Source organism: Aulonocara stuartgranti, assembly GCF_965226115.1.
Source record: "Aulonocara stuartgranti genome assembly, chromosome: 15".
NCBI lineage: Eukaryota > Metazoa > Chordata > Actinopteri > Cichliformes > Cichlidae > Aulonocara > Aulonocara stuartgranti.
In genome coordinates this window covers 21,781,961-21,805,471 of record NC_138951.1, presented here as the reverse complement: position 1 = coordinate 21,805,471, position 23,511 = coordinate 21,781,961, and the positions used below count along the sequence as shown (strand labels likewise).

Genomic DNA, 23,511 nt, shown 5'->3' with positions numbered 1-23,511 from the left:
TGGAACGTCATAAGTAATTTCATTAGTTAAACCCACTGGTGTTTGTAATATTTCCAGACTTTCTCACGCGTTGTTTAATTTGTGACTTTGTTTTTAGAGAGGGTTTTTTTTTGTGCATTCCCTCATTTTGTTATCAGCCTCTCACGTTATCGGTAGCAGGCTGGGAGCTAATTTTGGCTGCGTTTGCTTGTTCAAACAACTCAGGCTCTAATTAGGGAAAATACTTGAATTTTTTGTATCTACAGGATATAACACTTAGAAATGTTAAATCTTTTTCTTACCTGGTGTACATTTTCCCGTTGTTGTTTTTCTCCAACTTTATTTATTTTTAACTGTCTACAAGAAAATAATAGTGAGGTGTAATTAATTACTGGCATCACTTTTTTTTAAAGACACATTTCCCTCTGAGTTAAATTAGGGGTTTTAAAGTGTGCTTCATTTTTTGATTAATTATAAATTTTAGTGACAGTTTCACAATAATATTTCATTATAGTGTTGTCAGCCGTGGCCATATTTCATTACTGACAACATTATCTTTAACTTATTCATAAAAGCATCGAAATGTTCTTCTCCCTGCTCGCTTTTGCTTTTTTTGAAATGTTACATATAATAAATTTTATTATAAAGCAAGACCGTGGCTCCAGTCTTTATTTCCTGTTAAACTTTTAAACTAAAATAATCCAGCTTCTTTCCATCATCAGCAGTCTTTTATTTCACTTTACAAAAACTGTTGCCACACATAAAAATGAAATATCAAACATCACACATGTGACAAGTGGATCGTATGTGACATCACAACACAGACAAATAGGACTTTTTGGGAACCACTTTTTGTACATGGAAGATAGATGTATTTACACATGTACACACAAAATCACATTATTTGACATATTTACAACAGTTACACAAATTCTAATTGTCACAAATGGCAACGGCACAATAACAGAGCATTCTCAGACATTAGATGTTCAGAGTGAACAAACAGGAAATGTTATTCCTTTATTTTATTTTTTCTTGGAATGAAATAAACTTTATAAAGCTTCAATTGTAACAGTAGAGCCCGTATAGGAGAACTGCATGTATATCAAAACCAGTGCAGTAAAATGCATTGGTCTTTATTATATTTACTTGGTTTTAACCTAAAATCTGTAGGTGTTGGGTCCTTTATATATTCTCATTTTATAATTTCTAAAAGGAAAAAAATATATAGGATCTCTAAAAATTGGTGAAAATATAGAATTTTAAAGAAGATTTTATTCTTTGATTGAACCTCCACATGGTGCGTCTACATATTCTGACTGGCAGTTGAACAAGAAGCTACTTACAGTACATGATATTGAATAACAGCTAACAACCATGCAAGCTCTTGGATCAGAATGGACGTGAATTCGGCAATTTCAATGCATAATTGTCCTTTAATTTAAAGCAACAGTCAACAGTAACACTTGATAGCAGCTGGGAAGCATTACAGGCATGTTGGCGGACTCATTGGCTTTTTTATGGGTGTAAAATAGCTTTTTTTTATTATTATATTTTCTCAACCTGAAAGAAAATACAAACTAAATCTGAAATCTCCATAAAACATGCTGTGGGTGTTTGCGGATCTAAGACAGTGAATTTTTATAATGTTGAAGATACCCAGCTCCACCATCACCTCAAAATGTTTTAGAATGAAACAACCAGAGAGCAAGTCCCAAGGTGATGCCCTCTAAAATTTCCGGTTTGGTCATAAAATAGCTTAACCTCTCATGCCAAAGGAGGGAGGCACTTAATAGATAATCACCATAATCATGTTGCTCTAAGACTTAATTTACATATTCATTGTCCCCAGAGGATTAGATCTAATAGAAAAAAAGAAAAATTATCGTGAATTTACACGTAAATCACACCAAAAGCAATGGATACATTAAAATAGTGGATATTTTCCATTAAAATGCTGTGTATTTTTTATGTAAATATATGTAATTGTAAGTCTAAGTGCTCGGTTCTAAGTGCCATCTTCAGTGTAACTAATGACCTCTCTGTGAAGCGTGCTGTGGATATTCATGGTCCCCAGAGGATGTCTCAGTTAAACTTTGATTGTGATGATTGCATTACCCCTTCTCCCAGTGCCATCACCAGCTCAGATTTTCTGCACTGTGCAAAATGAACTAGTACAAACCAATTTAATGGAGAGCTTGCTATGAAAATGTCCCCATTCCTGCTCCCCAGAGGAGGTATCTTTACATTTTTCTTTATAAATTATCCAGTTTGTCTTTTTGTGACCCTTTAGGCCAAATTATAACTTTTGAAAAGATTGGTGTGAAACTTCCTGTGGATATTCATGGTCCCCAGTGGACAATGTGATTACAGCCCATTCTTAAAACTATCATCAGCCCAAACTTTCTGCTTGCTAGCTTGTTCTTGTCCTCTAAGCACCCCAACAGCTACATCATGATTTTGAACACAAACAAAACAAACTGTTGGCCAGATTGATGTAAATTTAGTGGGGGTGGGGTGGAGGGGGGGTCCTCTGCATTCATTCTGTGATTGTTTTTAGTTAAAGTACAGTATATGAACACTACACTATATGAGTAAATGTACTGGACCACACCTCTTAATCTTTAAATAGAGGTGTTTTCAGTCCTATTGCCATAAGCTTATCACATTAAGCATCTAGCCATGCGACCTGCCTTTGTAAACATTTGTGAAAGAATGGGTCACTTTAAAGAGCCCAATGAATCTGAACACAGTACAGTGATAGGATCCACAGCAACAAGGTATTTCATGAAATTTCTCCCTCCTAGAAATTATATGATCAGCTGCAAGTGGCGCAGCTCCTGTAGGTGTGGTGTGTAGGTGTCCCATTACTTTTGTTCATATAGTTTTTCTTGTCTTCATATTTATGTGTTTCTCTGTAGTAGACTGACTGACAGTCACTTTAAACAAACTGGACCCTGGACTAATCTCTTGGGCTTCTTGGTCTATGTTCAGTAATCTGTCTACAATTCTGGTGAAAGTTAACAAAATGTTTAGGTCTCTAGGCCCAGTCTCTTATTTGGAATGCCTTTTGAATTTCTCCTAGCTCTTTGGGATTGGTTGGATCCCAGTACAAAAAATAAGCATTGCCTTCTTCTGTGGTCAAAAACAAAGCAAAACAAAAATATAACAGATTTGTGTCAGATATGCATAAAGTTATAGCCCAGCCCCAGTCTATAAAAAGGTAAGAGGAAGCTGATGCTTCATGACTTGCAAAACATGAATGGATGGAGAGCAGATGGATTGATGAAAGCCCAGGAAATGGAGAAACATACAGTAGATGGATGTCTGCAGGAAGAATGAGAGAGAGATAGATGACCGCAGCTGAAACTAATCGTCCGGCTCCAGAACTAAATCATTTTTGCCCTCAGACCCAAATGTCCACTCAGATCTGACAGTGGAGGTAGGTGAATGCTTTTTCAGTCTGACACTTTCCGTTCATTTTCCTTCTGCTCAATCCATATCGATACTCTGCCCACCATTATATAAACAGCTCTGAGCTACACATGCAACACAGATTTGATCGTGTCTGTTTTTAAAGGTCGCTTTGGAAAGCTAATCGTGATTCTGAAACTCTTTGTTGTCAAAGTGCTTATCAATCATGAGAAGGAACACGTTTCCCTTTGTTTGGTAGAAACATGAATACGTCTTTATGTATTTTCTAAAGTGAAAACAAAAGTGTGAACTTATATGTGAGTTTATTACTGAAGAGCTGCACACATTTTGCATGTGACACATTTAGTGCCACATGCCTCCAACATTTCCTTTTAAGGATGAACATTGTTCTTTAACAATTTAATTGTTATGTCCTTTCCTGTTTGTGTCTCATGACGTCCCTGTGGTCTTTAGTAACAGCACAATGTGGTCTTTGGTGACCAAGAGTACAGACAAAATTAAAAGATTTTTAAAGAGTCATTCTTATTCTTACTCATAAGACAGCATGTTACAGGTACTTGAAACATGCACAAAGAAATGTCAGAAATCAATCATCAGTGAGCTTTTTAACACTTTAGCACTAAAAATATGTTATGCTTGCAAGCCTTGCATAGAGATGACTACACTATAGTGGGTCTGGTAGAGCTGATACAACAAATGTGTCTGTAGTAGAGTTTCATCAGGTGCTCCATATTAACATCTGCAGCAGATGATATAGCTTATGCCTCTTATTTATTACCTTATGTTCTTGTTACAGAGTAAAGCTGATGTTCATAAATTAATTGGAAACATTTAATTAATAGCCCAGAAGATAAACTGAAAATTACTTTGGACAAACATCTGCACAGATGCCTTTAATCACGTCAGCAAAATCAATCTCCTGTGGTGCTTTAAAAGTGTTTTTAATTATTTATTTTTTTTAGCAATTTGAAGAAGACTTTGAGGAGACTGTTCCTGTTTTGTGGAACTTAACTTACACTAATTTCACAGTTGATTGAATTAAAGTGTTTGAGTGATTCAGCATCTTTTTGAAAGAAGAAGGGATTTTACTACAATTACTGCCTTTCAATTGTAGAAGACAACTATAAAAAAATACTTGCAAAATTAAAAACGTGCAATTCATCACCCTCCACAATGGCTTAATTTTTTAAAGTCATTTTATCATTTAAAATGAGTAAGAAAGTTGCATTAATCAAGAAGTGGCTGAAAAAAATATTTTCAGAAAATTCCTCAGATTTATTTATTTCTTTGTTGTTCAAATGTCTGACATGGGCATCCTTCCTTCTGACCAGCAGAGGGCGACTCCTTGAGTTTCAATGAGGCTTCTGGTTGTACAGAACTCAGTGGAACAAAGAAGCGTCACCTCTCTTAAGTCAGGACCTCAATAAACACTTTCTTTGAACGTCTATTGTCTCATTATCGAGTAACACTTCTTATGTAATGCAACATAATATTAACTTTGTAAACTGTGCTAATTATTAGATTCACAAAGGAAGGATTTACCTTACTGTAGGAATAGCTATAAGCCTAATCACTGTATGTGCTCATTTATTTGGCAGTGTTTTCTGTTTACTTACATTAAGCCTGAAATGAAACATGCTGAGGCGCAAGTAAAACAGAACTGTTATTTTTTTTAAAAGAAACAAATAAAAACTTAATACACAGTGACATCAATAAATAATGTCACTGTGTCTTTAGGGTGTTTTAATACAGAATTTATGGTAAAGTATAACTCATAACTTCTGAATTTTAGCTGGTATGACTGTTCTTAATTTAAAATAGGGTGTCTGATGGAGAACAATTACTATTATTGATCATTTCTATGCATCACTTATATCTATTTTCAACCTTGAGCTTGTGCACAGGCATTTCCACCAAAAAAGTGGTACTTGTGACCAAAAGTGGGCACCATCTCTACACCACAAAATGTCTTATCCCAAAGATGGACATCTGTCATTATGAAGGAACTACCACATAAAGTTATTTCCATGATAAGTACTCGAGTTTCTGCCAGTAACTTTACAGATAACCAGTGGGCTGATTCTTAAAAGGCACCAAGGTAGAACAGAGCAGAACTGGCACCATATTACTGAAAATAAGATATTAGTGGTCCTTAAATAAATAGTATTGTGATGTGATCTTTGTTTTGTTGAGGAAATTAATTAGAAGAGGTCAGATTTTTGGTAAAATGTGTTTTTTTTTTTCAGGGCCCTACTTTCCTTTATTCTTGAAAACCTCCTTACAAGCTAGCACCAGCAACCCCAAGGACAGCTTCACCCTGATGATTCTTGTGAAATTGTCTCAGTTTGTGATGGAAATAAAGCAGGCCACCCCTTTTTGAAGGACTTTGAATGAACTGGCATATTCCATGTTAGCATGGAGCTTTGGTATCAGGACTCTACTATCAGCACAAGGATGATTTCACTGTCAAATCTTTTAAAACTTAATGGCAAAAACAACCCAAAAATTCTTTCCTTGAAGGGAAGCTGCTCTGTGAATACATCCCTCACGACTCCAGACCACCAGGAGAGAATGACAATCTGTCTTAGTCATCCATGTCCTGCTGGGTCCAGTCCACTCTGGTTGTTTATCAGTCACTGGGGTCCTGGCAGTGGGAGCAGTAGCTCATGTCTTCAGAGTAGAGCTCTACCTGGATGGTGATGCTGTAGAAACCAAACTTGGTGTGGAGTAGGTCAGTGGCCTCCTGCAGCACAGACTGCTGGTCAGTGCCCTCCTCTGGTGGTGAAACAAGAAGGTAAAAATGAACAGAGTGAGTGTGGTTTACTCTACTGTGGTCTGTGAGGGGTGTAACTCAGAAATCCACATTTCGTATCACAGTTTTCTCTTCCCATATCGGAATATGCCGGCTAATGCTCATCAGCCATGTGGAGCTTTTAATGTCGGGTTAAAGTAGCCTTAATTCCCTGTGCCTCTCACTGTACTATGCACTGTAGATCAGTGTGTTACTTTACCTACAGCCAGGTGAACAGAAACCAGCGCCTGGCCCAGAGTCAGAGCCCAGAGGTGCAGGCAGTGCATGGACTTCACAGCTTTCACAGACAGCAGCACCTCCTTCACCGAGTTAAACTCGATTCCTTTAGGGGACCCTGAAAAACAACGGGCCATCAAAATTAAGACACACCAAGTTAACAGTACGTCTGTGAATGTGTGGCTCACATGCAAACAGTCTGCTTCAGATACACAGAGACTTTGTAGAGCTGATTATGGCCTGGTATACAGAACAATATTATTCCTTGATAAGCACACAGTGATATATTTTATTTTACTGATCTACAGGTTGAAAAGAAGTCAAATTTGACTAAAATCATGACTAGTTATACAGTAGTTAATTAAAACTAGTCACTACAACTATAGAGACAATGTGTAGGAGGCATTCCTGCACATGAGACTAAGGTAGTTGCATGACTGCCTTCAAAATTTGTTTTGTGTACTACAATATCTATTCTGAAGATCTTAAATCTGGGAAATATTTCTACGTTAAGATTATAAAAACACTAAAACTAACAGTGAAAGTAATAAAAATAGGCTAAAATTGGACATTTCAAACTATATAAACAGACAAACCTAAAAGGGAAACAAAAAAGTAAATTCAACCCAAAAAGAAATATAAATGCAAACTAATCATAAATACAAGTATTAAAACTCTGATGTATGTATACAGTATTACATCAGATACATGGCTCTCATGCACGTTATCATTTTGCTCATTGACACCAAACTGTTTCAAAGATGCCCAAAAGCTACTTTGGGTCATCGTGTGAAAGTTCAGTGACGTGCAGAGACTTGGGTGATCTAACATCTCAGGGCATCCCCAGGATGTGACCATCTGTCCTCTTTGTTCTGTGCTAGGAAAACCACAGACGCGTTTCTCTGCTGTTTTACACAAACATGCCATGTGGAGCTTGGAGACATACATATCTGAAGCCATGAATACTTCAGTTAGGCTCCAAATATGTTGTTTTTTGCACTTCTACGTGACATAACTGTCCTTTGCAACATGTGATGTTAACCTTTTTCATACCAGGTCAAAGCCTGACAGCTGGATCCAAGCTGCAGGCATCATGGTCAGAAATATCTCATAAGCTTAATTTAAAGCAATATTCAACCTTTCTCAAAAGAGTTTTTTCTAATAAACAGCATAAACTGATGCAGGGTAGCTGCATGCTTGTTTCTGAGCGTTGACCTAAAACAAGCTGCTGGCTTTAACAACAGTGTTACTGAACTTTATAGGTATTGGTAGGCTGGCGGTTTCTCCCTTTTCCAATCTCATATCAAGCTGAGACACTGAATTTATAGCTTGAAGAGTCAGGAAATAAAAATCAGATTTATGTTTGTTGGATTTTTTTGTGTTTTTTTCTTTGGCTCGTATTCCTGTTTATCTACTTTTCGCGATATCGGGCACCTGGGTACCCATGAATATAGCAAAGGTAGTTTGTGGTGTTTAAGGCAACAAAAATATAATTAGAAAAACTGCACAATGTATTTTTCCACCAACTGTGATAGATTTACCAAAAAAAAATGTACAAATGAAATCAAATCCACCAATTTAGTTTTAAGCAGTTTCACCGGGAACTGTGTTGTTGTTTTTTTCATACTAAACTATTGCTAACCAAAAGAAGCATGTAATTGAAATTACAGCAAGGGAGCTGCCATTAATCATTACATTCTGCTGTTAGCCTGAGCTTCTTGTTACCGGCAGTTGCACAGTTTCTTCTGCACAGTAAGGCCTCGATTATACTCTGCTGAAAACACAAACAGCTTGAGAAACCACGGCTGAGCAGTCATTTCTGCTATACGTCTTTAAAGTCAACCACCTGGGTTGCATCCATGTTTGGTGCATTGTAATGCAAAGTCCCTGCAGCTGAGTCTTCACTCGCAGAAAAATGAAGCAGGCATGCAAACATCTGCACAGACATGAAGAAGAAATTTAAGTCACTCTAAGCCAAGCCTAGAGGAGGAGACGCTATAACAGTTATATTTTTATTTCATCTTATTTTATCTTTATTTAGATTTCAAACTGAAAGGGTGTTACAGAAGCTACAGCTTATATAACATCTGCCCTTGATGCCACAATCATGTAAGGAAAATTGTGAACTAGATTTTAAACCTCAGATTTAACACAATAAAAGAAGAAAAAGAAATAATAATCATTCATGTCAAATCCAGCTACAGATGAACCCGTTGTATCGAAAGCATCTTCACATTAAACATTTATCACAGTATTGAAAAATGTATTTTTCTGGACGATCTTTTTAAGAAGTTTCAGTGTGATGCAGGTTTTTCTTTCAGGACAACAACCTTAGGACACAAAAACTGGCCTGACTTCATACTGGACTTATTGGATTGGATTTGTTATAATTCCATTTTAAGAACTTCTGGAGATATTATGTTGCAATTGTACATTTTATGCTTTGAATCAAATTTTTGAACTTCAATGTGTTTAATTAAATTATAATAAATAAATATCAAATTTATTGACTTACAACAGGGTTTGTTATCATTACATGGGTTGTTTTTTTGGTTTTTTTTTTGAGTAACTGCATTATAATTTCTGACAAGAGTTTGTGAGTTTTTCAAATACATGTTTTTCCATTTTGAGCCCACAACGTCAGTTCCCTCCTGCACTCAAAGACAGGCATTTCTATCTGGAGAACCCAGTATGTAGATAGATCAGTGGCGCAACAAGCAAGAGGAAAAACACATATGTAAATCTGGTGTGAAGTACCCCTTTTGCATAATAACAAAAATACTTTATACTTCATGGGAACTATCAGGTACAGTATATGATTCCACTATTAAAATATGAAAAAGTATTTCGAACATAAGAAGCTGTTGATTGTTTAATACCTTCCATGAGTATCCTAAAGACGTCTCTGAGGATGGTGACAGTGGTGCAGAGAACAAAGACAGAAAATAGGAACGTGCAGATGGGGTCTGCGACTTTATACTCGGGCTGAAAGAGAGAAAAGAGGTTAAGGACACTTTAAAGAGCAAGGAAAAGGGCGTCAGATGGTGATTTCCACAGTCATGAGGCACTAAAGTGCTCCAGGCACAAAAACAAGAACATCTTGCAACACAACAGAAACGCTTGAATCTTTCATCCATAATACATAAGAAACCATACATGGTTTCTTTGTACACATTCAAATATAATTCTCTAATGCTCAGAATACAAATATGCTTGTACCTGTAAGTATGTCTTTGTGCTTTTAACATGACTCTGTTTTATATCATGTAATATATCTGTTTATCTGACCCGGAAGTAGATGATGGTCGCCGCCACCATGACGCCGACACTCTGCAGCAGGTCTCCCACCACGTGGATGAAGGCAGCACGGACGCTTGTGTTACCATGACTGCCGAGGAGGGCGTGCGAGTGGCCATGAACCACGGGGCTCTGACCATCCTCGTCGATCTGGTGGTAACCGCTGCCGTGAGCGTGGAAGGTGGTCGAATGGTGGAGGATGTACGCCATGCTAGAGAAAGGAAACGAGACAAAGGGTCATCAGTTGTATTCGCATGCCTTGCTTCATGGCACTCAGGAAACAGTCCATCATTTTTCTCAATCAGATCCTCCCTTTTGCTTCTTGCATCTGGTCTCATTAGACCGAGATGTCAGTAGAGGAAATGTGAGTGAGGACGCCATGGTTACAGCCATCTTTTAAATACTGTCTATGGTTTTTGTTAGTAAAATATTTGTAATTTTTTTTATTATTAGTAAAAGTAATGGTAATATTATGTAATGGTGTCAATAGCAGCAGCATACATTGAGAGCAAAGTTTTTACAAGCGTTAATATACTTTTAAAGGTGTGAAGCACTCACACAATATTGACGATGACAGCACAGCCAGAGGTGACCAGCATGACGTGTCCATCAATCTCATAGTCGTTACGTACGATCCTCTCAATGGCCAAGTAGACCAGAGCTCCAGTGACGATCCAGATGGACATGACGGAGATGAATGCCCCGAGGATCTCTGGAAGGAGAAGAAAATCATGAACCTTTATTACTTTATTGTAGTCATGCAGTTCATCACAGATAATAAGGAGGCACATCTACTGTATGCTGCTGACCATATACTTTTAAAATTAAACTGCTTCTTCTGAGCTTAAACTAAACTGACTTTACTAATACGTTGATGGCCTCAATCACCAGTTCCCTGTCTTAGTAAATGCAAGTTAATGTTCATCTTGTAAATGATGGTCAATATAGCAGGCTACACTTAAACTCTACACCATATGAGCCTCCCGCTGTACTTCAGTCAGAGTCATTACTTGCTCAAAACAAGTGGTCTCAAAATAGCAAAAAGAGTTCAGATCAAGGCTTTAAAACAGGAATTCATAACTAATGGATGATTTCATAGATGCCAAGTCTGTCTTAATAGGTGTTTGTTTTTCCAAGGGTTGAGGCTAAACACTGCGCTCTCTATAATCTGTATCTGGAATCTGTCTATATAATTTCTCCTTGTGTAAGCCACCACGTGAACATCATGCACCTGATATATAGGACAAATCATTTAAATAAAAAAAGGATGAAGACAGTATTTTTTCTTAGTATAAAAATGCTCCCAGGAGAAGGTTAGCAGAAAATCGATCTATCCATTTTCTGCCACCTGCATAGGACTGTGTCATGATACTAGCAGTCTTTACAGAAATAATCAGGCCTCCCTCTCTACAACCACAGCTTCCAGCTCTTGTGACACTAAAGTGTTCCCAAGCCAGCCGAGAGACATGATTTCTGCAGCGTATCCTGGGTCTACTCCAGGTCCTCATCCCATACTATGCCAGAAACATTTCAGCTAGGAGGTGGTAGGTGTGTTACTCAGATAGCCAAACCACCTTAATTGTCTCCTTTCAAGGAGGAGAAGCAGCAGACTGACTGCAACTAGAAATCCCGTTGATAAGAATTATGAACAAAGTTGGTAACAAAGAGCAACCCTTTACCAAACTGCAGCACCACTGGACTCTTGGAGAACCAGAGGGACATGTTTAAATGCCTTCTTCACAAAACACATCAAAACTGAAGGAAGGCCACATCATTCCTCCTGAATCCAAAGTTTATACTGTTTAGATTATTCTCTCCTGTATCTTGGTGTAGATGTTTTCAGGCAGGCTGATGAGAGCGATCACTTGAAGATAGAAAACAGCCTCTAGTTCCTTTTCTTAAAAAGTGAGATCATCAATCCAGGCTGACATTACCTGCCCCAACCTTTACACAGGGATACACCAGGGTGTGCAATCAGAATAGCCACAATACATCTAGTGACTCAAGCAAGTTGAGGCCATGTAGAGTTTATTTTGCCCATGTGCAGTTTACATGGACAAAATAAAGGAAAATCTACACAAAATAACTCAGGCCCAGGAACTCCTACAAATGACCAGCAATATAATGCATATACGAAATGTTTGTCTCCAGCATCCAGTCGACATGAAGCTGAAGCTGAATTCTTATTATTCTCACCTGATCTGTGCCAACCAAAGTTCATGGTTTTGGTGGGCGGTCTGGAGGAGATCCACAGGGAGAACAGGCTCACCATCATGCTGCCAAAGTCTGTCAGAAGGTGGGCCGCATCAGTCATGATGGCCAGGCTGTGGGCCAGGTAGCCTCCTGTAAATCAGGAGGAAAAATGACACTGGGCACAAATGATAATGTATATGAGCCAGGAGACTGCGTTTATAATAGTCTGCTTAGAGATAAGGAAAGACACATAATCCAACTCATGTCACTTTTTTTTTTGTGGTATGTACATAAATGTTGAATACGATATCCAAACAGAACAGAGCAAACAGAAAGTGTGAAGCTGTGTTTATTTTCATTCACATTTAGCTAATAAAAAAGATTTTTATTAAAAAGTGTGTCGTAGCTCGCCAACTGTGAAAGTACCTGCTGGGTAATAACATCTCTTTTAATAGCTTTTAAATACACCCATCTTAGACACTCAGAGGTATATTAAACATGTGATTTAAAGCCTCAGTTGCCTCAGGTAAAAGAGCGATTTTATTCTTTTAGATCATTTTAAATATCCGTGCAACCAGCCAGTGAATGTCAGCCACCATTTTATTCTCTTAACAGTAAAAAAGTTACACTATAAAAAGAAAAATGAACCTACACTTTTACAGGGAAATAAAGGAGTTCCTCAATAGTTCACCACTGAAGCATTTCTTGCTATGATGCTTATAATGATACTAACGTCTGCATGAACACTTGTCTGCATGATTTTTTTGCTCCTGTCAAAAGTGATCATTTGGTCAAATGTAATAGCTTCCTATGCTTAATAAGTGCTTATAACCATCTTCTTGTCATAAGTATTGTGTCCCACACAAATCTCCACACTTTCTGGTGTGTGAATATAGGGAAGTTTATTTATGTCCAAATGGTTGAGAAGGCACATAACAAATTAGGTCACCATTCAAGCTGCTTTCTTTTCTCATTCATTTCTTTTCTTGGTGCTTCTCACCTATGACCTCGCCAATCATGAAGACGAGGCAGACTGCTGAAGCGATGTAGAGTTTCTTCTTGGCCAGCAGCTTGTCCACGCTCTCCTCGCATGCCGACGCTTTGGGGCCGTGGCAGTGAGTGCCGACGGGTCGTTTCAGCTCGATGGCGCCCGACATGCCTCCATTCTTTAAAGGGAAGTCTGAATAATGTTCTTTGGAGTCTGGAAAGGAGCTGCAGGGGGCAGAAAATAAACAGTAGTATATTTTCACAGCTTGAATGAGTGAGCTTGCCATGAAGGATGCTATTATCACTTAGCTGCTGCTGATCAAACAATGTGACCCTCAAGCTGTTCCTCCTGAAGAACCTACCTATGATGCACAGGGCTGCCATTATAATCTTACACCTGCAGTATTGTGCTGTTGCTCTAGCTTTCAGTACCACATTTAAACATACTTGGTTACATCACCTGTATCAGCTGTAATGTTTGATTTTTTTCAGGTAATGAATGAACAGAGTTGTTCGCTGTGGTTTTTGATGTTTCATTTGTTATATATTTTTACGCATTTGTTTATTGTAAAGCTTTTATGTGACCTTCCCTGGGAAAGAAGGAAATTAGCAATTTTGGCATGTTTACATCTCACCTTTTTCTGCATAATGATGTGAGTTACTTGGACTATTAAATAAATAATAAATATAAAATAATAAATATGAGTGTTGTCACAGAGACAGTTCCCAGTTCAAACCCTAACTGACAAGCATGCTGGGTTAACTGGTAATTCTACACTGATAATAAATGAGAGGTAGATAACATGTGCTCCAAAGCTCAGTTTTAATGCATTGTTAAATGAGGTCAGTGCAAATAGAAAAGCACTATATACAGTATAAATATTATAAATCATACTGGGCTGTTCAGACAGAAAACATTATATCTGAAGATGTGAGCTAGTCTGCAGTGTGATGGGTGCATTTAAAGATAAATCTACTTATTAAGAAAAAAAATTATTTTTGTATCTTCTGACCGACATGTCTGTTAAAACAATGTAATTTCAGCCTTAGTAAAACCCCCTGTCCGATCTCATGGAGGCCGGCTTTTTGTCCATCCTTGTAACAGCAGCACAGCTGAGGTGGGTTTTTTTTAGCTGATGTTACAGCGCAGCAGATCATCTTTTGATAGAGTCCCCATGGTTTACAAAGTGGAAACCTGACAGAGTGCATCGCAGTCAGTGTTCACTTAAGTGAAAGAATGGTGTGCCGTTTCGTTCGATGAAGAACCCATTAAAATCGATTCATGTTGACAGTGAAGGAGGGTGAACAGACTGCCCTGTTTTACAGTCCAGAACTTCACGTCACGACTGCTCCTGAGTTTTAATAACTCATAAGCGCTCCATCTTAGGTCTTGTGCGTTGTGTTGTTTTCTATTCATCCAGGTTACAGCAGTGTTTTAATTGACAACAAATTTGTGAATGAAAGTCATATCTATCCAAAATGTTGTAAAACAAGCAAACAACAACAACGAATAAACAAACAGCAAACAACAACAAAAACCTTAAGAAAGTGTAACAATCCTTTGACAAGCAAATTATAAAATTAGTGCTTCTTGTGTATAATAAATCAGACTGTAAACTTGAAGCCAGACACTGCCCAAACATCAAACATATAACAACAAATAGATAAATGTTTTTTTAATACTCCATCCATCTATTTTATTTACCATTAATCCTATTAGGACTGCCAAGGTTTGGAGACTATACCTGTTGTTTGGCAAGAAGAAGGATGTACCCAGTACTGGTCACCCATCAACCACAGAGATTCACAGAGACAACAGACAACCATTCAAACCCAGTACCAGGTAATTCCAAAGGAATCTGAAGGAAGTTGATTAGAATACAAAAACATGTGTACACTGGACAATCTTTTGTCTTCAGAAATGCCTTAATTCTTATAGCACAGATGGAACAAGGTTCTGGGTCTAAAGGTTGCTGAGTTGACCTAATACCTAATAATCTGGCCTGTTTATTTGGTAATTTAGTAAATTAAAACAGTAGCAGTGGTAAAATAAATAATACTGTAATCATTTAATAGTTGCCATTCTGTTCATTTTGCACATAAATACAGAATCTTTTCATTTAACACCATCTTGCCCATCTACAATAAGATGCTTTTCATTTGAAAGTCAATTTTTCAGTGTTCAATCGGGACATTACAGATCTATGTATACTTGAACCCTAGCAAGATGCAGACCCGACTGGATTACTGCTGAGAATAAAAGAAAATGCTGACCTTTCCATTTATTTTCTATCTTTGTCTCTCTCTCTTACACACACACACACACACACACAGGTTGCTGTTCTTATCATGCGTGGGGGAGGATTCGATGATGTGACTAATGAGGTGGAAAAAAGCTAATTTGGCCTCACTTGAGATAACCAGACACACACTTTAATGTCACACTCTTCACACAGGAGATTGCGAGCGCTGTACGATTATCACACACACACACTCGTCTTCGAAGATGTCCAACCTCAAAAGAAGCAGCCAGGCGGAAAACAGATTCTGTTCAATTATACCACCGGGACACGAGAGAAAAACACACACACACACACACACACACACACACACACACACACACACACACACACACACACACACACACACACACACAATGAAACCTTGGGGTGATGATAAATTCCAGAGTGTGCAGAAAAAAAATATCCTGTTCAAAAGATTCATGCAAAATATCCTCAGACATTAAACACACTGTGTGGCCTGCAGCGCAACATTGTCAGGGGGCGGGGGGGGGGGGGGGGGGGGGGGGGCGCCTGTTAAGCAAACATCTGTGCCATTAACATCTGTAACCCTTCTGCCAAATTCAAACATAACAAGATTTTTTTTAATCTCTTTCTGAAGGTAAACTGAACAACAGTGAATGTTGGTGTATACATATGCTAGTATATGCATTTGTATATAGGTGTGTGTACATATACAGTGGGGCAAAAAAGTATTTAGTCAGCCACCGATTGTGCAAGTTCCCCCACTTAAAATGATGACAGAGGTCAGTAATTTGCACCAGAGGTACACTTCAACTGTGAGAGACAGAATGTGAAAAAAAAATCCATGAATCCACATGGTAGGATTTGTAAAGAATTTATTCGTAAATTAGGGTGGAAAATAACTATTTGGTCACCTCAAACAAGGAAAATCTCTGGCTCTCACAGACCTGTAACGTCTTCTGTAAGACGCTTTTCTGTCCCCCACTCATTACCTGTATGAATGGCACCTGTTTGAACTCATCATCTGTATAAAAGACACCTGTCCACAGCCTCAAACAGTCAGACTCCAAACTCCGCCATGGCCAAGACCAAAGAGCTTTCGAAGGACACCAGGAAAAGTATTGTAGACCTGCACCAGACTGGGAAGAGTGAATCTACAATAGGCAAGCAGCTTGGTGTGAAAAAAATCAACTGTGGGAGCAATCATCAGAAAATGGAAGACATACAAGACCACTGATAATCTCCCTCGATCTGGGGCTCCACGCAAGATCTCATCCCGTGGGGTCAAAATGATCATGAGAACGGTGAGCAAAGATCCCAGAACCACACGGGGGGACCTGGTGAATGACCTGCAGAGAGCTGGGACCAAAGTAACAAAGGTCACCATCAGTAACACACTACAACGGCAGGGAATCAAATCCCGCAGTGCCAGACGTGTTCCGCTGCTGAAGCCAGTGCATGTCCAGGCCCGTCTGAAGTTTGCCAGAGAGCACATGGATGATACAGCAGAGGATTGGGAGAATGTCATGTGGTCAGATGAAACCAAAGTAGAACTTTTTGGTATAAACTCAACAGAATACTGAGTTGCATCCCAAGAACACCATACCTACTGTGAAGCATGGGGGTGGAAACATCATGCTATGGGGCTGTTTTTCTGCCAAGGGGACAGGACGACTGATCCGTGTTAAGGACAGAATGAATGGGGCCATGTATCGTGAGATTTTGAGCCAAAACCTCCTTCCATCAGTGAGAACTTTGAAGATGAAACGAGGCTGGGTCTTCCAACATGACAATGATCCAAAACACACCGCCCGGGCAACAAAGGAGTGGCTCCGTAAGAAGCATTTGAAAGTCCTGGAGTGGCCTAGCCAGTCTCCAGACCTCAACCCCATAGAAAATCTGTGGCGGGAGTTGAAAGTCCGTGTTGCTCGGCGACAGCCCCAAAACATCACTGCTCTCGAGAAGATCTGCATGGAGGAATGGGCCAAAATACCAGCTACTGTGTGTGCAAACCTGGTAAAGACCTATAGTAAACGTTTGACCTCTGTTATTGCCAACAAAGGTTATGTTACAAAGTATTGAGTTGTATTTTTGTTATTGACCAAATACTTATTTTCCACCCTGATTTACGAATAAATTCTTTACAAATCCTACCATGTGGATTCATGGATTTTTTTTTTCACATTCTGTCTCTCACAGTTGAAGTGTACCTCTGGTGCAAATTACTGACCTCTGTCATTATTTTAGGTGGGGGAACTTGCACAATCGGTGGCTGACTAAATACTTTTTTGCCCCACTGTATATGGATTTCTTGTCATCTTATTACTCCATTTATTTTAATCTGTTCTGTTTATTTTGCCTACATTATCCTTATGTTCAGCACTTGTTCAACACCTGATGTCTTTTAAACATGCTATACAAATAAAGCTGATTTGACTAAAGGTGGACTTAATGGTGGTTTTACATTTATTAAGGGTGAAATGTTTTTGTTTGCACTTTCTTACTTTCTCATCCAAAAATCCTGGTGCAAATGAATACCTCATGAAGTTACTGCTTATTTTATTTGATCTTGGTAGTAAATTGCACTGTTCTTTTGGAAACTATATGGTTGTTGGTCAGCACTCCTTAATCAAGTGGCTCCTTGGCTTTAAACACTGAAAACACTCCCAGCCAACCGCAGTAATACCGCAGCTGTGCCTTAAACTGGCTCAGTAGCATTCAGCACTAATTTGTCAAGTCAAATAGTCAAATCCATTAATTAGGTGGACATATTGTGACTGTAATATTACCTGCAAAAAACACCCCCAGAGAATTGAAAAAAGTGTGTTTAAAATGATATTTGAAATGCAAATACAAGTTTACAATTATGTGTTTTTTGCAGTCTATTTATTTCAAAGTGGTGACGATGTTTTGACCCTGGTGGTGACTGGGCTTCAATTCTTTTAAGAAATAAAAACAAATTTGAAGAAAAAGCTTTTATGTTTGTTTGTAATGTGTATTTTCCTGTTCATGCATTTTATGTGTAACACTACAGACCTTAAAAAGAACAAAAGTTGTACAAACAACAAAAAAATATATTGGTGCATTTTAGTTTTTGCTTTCAGCGTTTAGTGCTAATAGTCTTAATGTTTTTAAGTCCTTTGGTTTAAGTCAGACGATCGCAGGTCAAACATAACTGTGTCTGAGCGTTTTCAGTAGGAGAGATTGCTCCTCGTGTTGACTCTGCAGGGGGGGAAAAATAACACAATGACCAAAATATTCATCGAAACAATCAAAAGTGTCGTCACTGAGACGTTCCCTGAGTGGGATAATTCACTCAGTGGTCTGTATTTAGGGATTTACAGCCCTCTGCTGACCCCGCCTCACTTTTGGTGTCTGGCATCAATGATTATTTTTCATTTAAATACAACTAACATAAGCACAAGAATGAGATGGTACTATAAACTGCCAAAAAACCTGCTTCTGCACTCCAAATATAATAAAAAAAAAACTAGTAATTATTAATGATACATGGCTCATATTCCTCTGGCAGTCATCCTCAAGTACTTTTTTCACTGCCACCCTTACAAATTGACGATATGGCAGACCCAAGGAGTCTCCTTAAGATTATTAACATTAGATTTTCTTTTCAAAGTAGATTTCATGTCTTTGTCAATACCCCACAGGGCAGGTAAGCAGCGTTTATTGTTGCCCAGCACCGGCAGCACAAACAGAGAGAGAGACTCCTCGGGGAAAAGTCAGTGATCTGTGAAATGAAATGAGATCTTGGAAGTCCAGCGGGGGAAAAAACCAAAATCATAAGCATTTAATTACAACTGCAATCTGCTGTATCAGAACATCCCGCAGCACTTTTGTTAACAGACAGAAGAATCTCTGCAGCGAGAAACTACTGAGCAGTGTTTTATTTTTACAGATATGCATATTAATATTTCAGCAGACAAATCAGTGGAGTACAGAATGAAAGTGATTATCATCTTATTATATCCTCATCTTTTTGTTTTATCACTTGTGATGTGCAGGCTTTAGTAAATAGGCAGTGTCTATATATATGTTTGTGTGTGTGTGTGTGTATGTATATATATACACACACACAAACACACACATTACAGTGTTGTAAATTTGTGTTTTATACAGATGCTACATTTGTTTCTAATATTTTAATTAGAGGTTTTGAAAGCTTTACACTTGGTGAGATCTTGGTCAACAGTCCATGTTTTTAACCTTAATAAAAGGCCCTGGTTTTATCCAGATGATCCAGCTTTTTTATGTAAACAAAAACATTTATTTTTAAATGTTTGTGAACGACCCATGAGATTTGCCTTTGTTTTTCCCCAGAGAGAAGAAAGGTCCACATCAGTGCACCATAAGTCATGTTTACAGTTTACGATGATTTCACATCACATTGCAGACCGAAGTCACATTTCCTTTTCATCACTGGTCTTCAATCTGTAATATTTATTCTCATGGATTAGATTAAATCCCTAGTGACACGCCTATTATGTTGTATATTAAAATGTATATTAACAGAATTTGTTTTCAAACTCTCAATAAAATCCAATATGGTCGCATCCATTAAAATGACAACCACTTGATGTGCCTCAGCCTTGGGACCTCCCACTGAAATACCAGGAATAGGAATTATTTGCTTACATCAGTGGTTTTTAAACTGTGGGAGCTGATACAGGTGGAGTCTGACCAATCAAGGAAAATATGCAGTGGACTAAAGTTAAATAGATCTGTTTTTTCTGAAATTAAATGTGCTGACTATTATTTATTTTTTTCAAATTCAAGTTTTCTGGGGTGTGGACCTTTTGCCTTCTTTTTTGTTTTCTGGGCATGCCAGAAAACATTAAGTAACCACTAGTGTACATTAAATACTTAAATACCCCAGTTTCAATGCATCTCCCTCTGGTGGTCAATGGTTCACTCTTCAAAAATGGGACTTTTGAGTTCTGGGAGATTGAAAAATTGTTGAGATATGTATGACAGCTTGTTCCTGCCACATAAATAAATAAATAAATACTTACTTAATTTTAAGTTTTGAGTGATTTTCTCAGAAATTTGAATTAGTTCAAACTTTGAGATAATCAACCTCATATTTTGACATAATAGCTGAACTCGGTGTATCCAGAGATGCCTAATTTAAAAAAGAATACACATACACCTATTGCTTATGTTTCGTGCGTGGAAACCAAAGAATCACAGGCCTGCCTCCAATGAATACAGCACATTTAAAGCAGTACTGTAGATGCCTTTTAGCTATAACTACTCCTGCTTGGTGCTGAATGACTTACTGACATTTGACTGAAAAACAAGAACAAGAACAAGAACTGCTGTGCCTTTAATATCAAAGGTTTTAATCTCCTGATTTTGGCTTTGACTAAAAATGTATTTTAATGGTCAGAATTTATTTTGCACATTTACTCTGATTAATGACAAACATTTAACAAATCTGCAGGAAGATGGAAACAGCCTTACTGAATCCACAGCACCATCAATTGGTCATCAGAGTAGTTACTGATCACTAAACGGAGTGAAAGATTTTTTGTATTTCTTTTTAACCCTGGTAACCTCAGACTCATGGCTAAAGCTTGTAAGTGGTCCACAAAGCAAAGTTTAAACATCATCAGCATAGCCATCAGTTAGATGTTGCAAACACTTTAAAAGTGAATTACATGGACGGATTAACCTCATTAGAGGTACCTGGGTAAGGATCAGTTCGCGCATCCCTTCTTTCCTCCTCAAACAGTCAGGCACTTACAAACAAATACTTTGAGTTTTTTTTTTTATCTCAACTTACTAATTAATCATCCAATCACTTTTGTATTTGTTACTCATCCATGTTAAATTGATTTGTAATGATCTTTTACTCTATTTTCTGACATTTTATAAATGGATTAGCAATCATTGTTCCAAACTTATGCAAGCTCTTTTCTTATCATTTTCGTTTTTACTATACTTGAAAAACAAAACAGCAGATTCAAGCTGATAAAACAGAACTTCGGGTTGAGCCCTCCGGTGATATTTGGCGGTGGAAATTAAATGAATTCTAAGTGATAGACTGAGTAAGTCTGACTTTGGAATCCTTGGATGCTCGTATTTATTTTATTAACTTTAATGCTAATGTTTACATCTATTCCTGTGTTTTTGATTACGAGTTCTGCTGATTCTAAAATACATCAAAAATACTGTAGAAACATTTGTGAACAATAAAGGTCACTTTACTGCCAGCTGGGGAGGAAAATGCTAAAGGTGACACTGTAAACACATGCGTGCACTTGCACAAGAACGGCGCAAATGGTGCATGAAATCCCAAATGTAGCGCCATATGCACATCTGTCTGTGTTTCTGAACACTTCTTTGAATCCCAAATGATCAGTAGGCCTATTTCACTTATTTCTACAAAATCATGTTAGAGCAATGTGCTTTTTTATTTGATTGATTCAAAATACATAAATAAATACAATACAAAGGCCCTGCAAGTTCGCACTAATATTTGCAAGTAACTAACCCTGTAAAACACGTGTTTCCCACCCGGTGGAGCTTCCCTTTTTCTTCTCCTGCTTTATAACGCGTAAAGTTTCTGCCACCTTATCTCTTTTTAATCGTGTTGTATCTGGAAATTATCTTTTAAAAAATAAATAAATAAAACAGCCAGTTTTAAAGCGTGAAATCAAAGGCATCGATTCACTTCCACCAGCTTCACTGACTTAAAAACAGTTGATCAAAGAGGTGGAAACGTGCATCATGAGGGCCTCTGAAGGCTGAAAATAACAGATAATTCTGCAGGATTATGATTAATGGCTGAGTGGGCGATTGCATTTGATTTTCCTCACGTATTTCATATTAAAGCGAGAGAGCGTCTCCACCTGTTTTTTTCTGCAGCGCGTTGAAAAATCACCAGGTGTGTTTCTGCAGCAGCCGGCTGGATGTTGAGCAAACAAAGCTGATGCACATGTTTGCATCAGCTTTGACTGTGCGCATAAAATCGTCTTTTTTTTCTTTCATTTGCTCCGCCATCTATATTTTAAACTCGGTGGTTTTTTAAATTAAATTATTAAAAGTGGTGTTTTTACACGTGGGCCTCTTTAAAATCCTATACAACTTATTTCTATAATGTGGGAGCTATTTGTTAAATACGCCAGAAAAGGAGCGCATTCCAACTATGTTTTAATATTTTTATTATCCTATCCTAGAATTAAAAATTCGAACCAGCTTTGTGTATGCTTTTTAGTAATATTCTCTGCTGTGTATTTTTTGTATCAGCAGGTTTAAGCACCTATGGATTGTGTGTGTGTGTGTGTGTGTGTGTGTGTGTGTGTGTGTGTGTGTGTGTGTGTGTACCCTCTGTGATTGCAGGCTGGAGCCTCTGCTAATGACAGATGATGAGTTTTTAGCATTGCTCAGTGAACTGGCCCCGGGGCCATTTGTCACAGGCTGTCCAGAAACAAGCCAAGCATGGAAATGAATTTGTTCATTCACATAAAACAACCCGTGAGAGCCAAAGCCTGCTCAACGTGCACTATAACAACCACTCTCGGTGCGCCTTCATTACGCACGTTTATAAGATAATGTGCAACAATAGTGGATTCTTCCTGCATCTATCTTAAAATTATAATTTAAAAAATAATATTTTGAGTTTTCTATTAAAAATGTTGATGTCCTTAACAAAATCTGCTTACTTGCATTTTTCTTTAAGTGTCAGCAAACAAAGAATTGTTGTCGCGCCCCCCCCCACACACACACATTTTATACACAGTTTATGCCCCAAAATGACTAAATGTGTTCACATAACTTCGTCCTACATGTGGTATTATTCTTCATGCGGCTGCAGTGATACGAAGCAAAGCATTTCCCCACCTTTGCAGTTTTAGTGAATATGTCTTGGCATTCTTCTCGTCTATGAGGTGAGATTTTTCCGAATTTCCAGCATTATTATCCATTTTGCAGCCAGCAGTCAGTTGGTGTCCTGTCCGAGAGGCAAAAAAGTACGACTTTTTTTTCTAAGGTGAAGATGATGCAGGTGAGAATCGACCGCTCCGGTCTTCCTGTTGTGTAGTTAGCGCGGGGAAAACTCAGGCCGAGACCTCATTTCTGTGAGCGCAGAGACTTCAGTACAAACGAGGAAATTCCTTCATTGCAGTGCTGAGAGGCAGGAGGAGGAAACCACATGCGGCTTTTTCTGAGGGAGGTTTTAATTTGGTCTGAGTTGCAGGTTCGAACGTGGAGCTGCAGCGGCAGTAACGAGGCACACAGCGCGCTGATCACTGCAGCTGCTGTGACTGGACAGCAGAGATACCTGCAGCGCAGAGCCTGACTGATCACCCG

The 23,511-nt window shown here is 38.2% G+C and overlaps 1 protein-coding gene across 1 annotated transcript; it reads right to left on the bottom strand.

The window, feature by feature from the left end:
* Nucleotides 1-706: 706 nt before the first annotated feature.
* slc30a2 (solute carrier family 30 member 2) lies at nt 707-23,474 on the bottom strand. The gene is made up of 8 exons (XM_082505160.1): nt 23,044-23,474; nt 12,933-13,144; nt 11,936-12,082; nt 10,298-10,451; nt 9,731-9,950; nt 9,322-9,427; nt 6,426-6,560; nt 707-6,189 (listed from the first exon to the last, which is right to left on the bottom strand). Exons 1-8 carry the CDS (start codon nt 23,124-23,126, stop codon nt 6,044-6,046), a joined length of 1,203 nt encoding a protein of 400 aa, XP_082361286.1. The 5' UTR covers nt 23,127-23,474; the 3' UTR covers nt 707-6,043.
* Nucleotides 23,475-23,511: the final 37 nt, after the last annotated feature.

Coding starts and splice junctions, on each gene's coding strand:
- slc30a2 (XM_082505160.1), bottom strand. CDS start 23,126: ATGGATAATAATGCTGGAAATTCGGAAAAATCTCACCTCATAGACGAG. Junction 13,145..23,043: donor TATTCACTAAAACTGCAAAG/GTGGGGAAATGC, acceptor TGCCCCCTGCAG/CTCCTTTCCAGACTCCAAAG. Junction 6,190..6,425: donor TTCTGTTCACCTGGCTGTAG/GTAAAGTAACAC, acceptor TTTCACCACCAG/AGGAGGGCACTGACCAGCAG.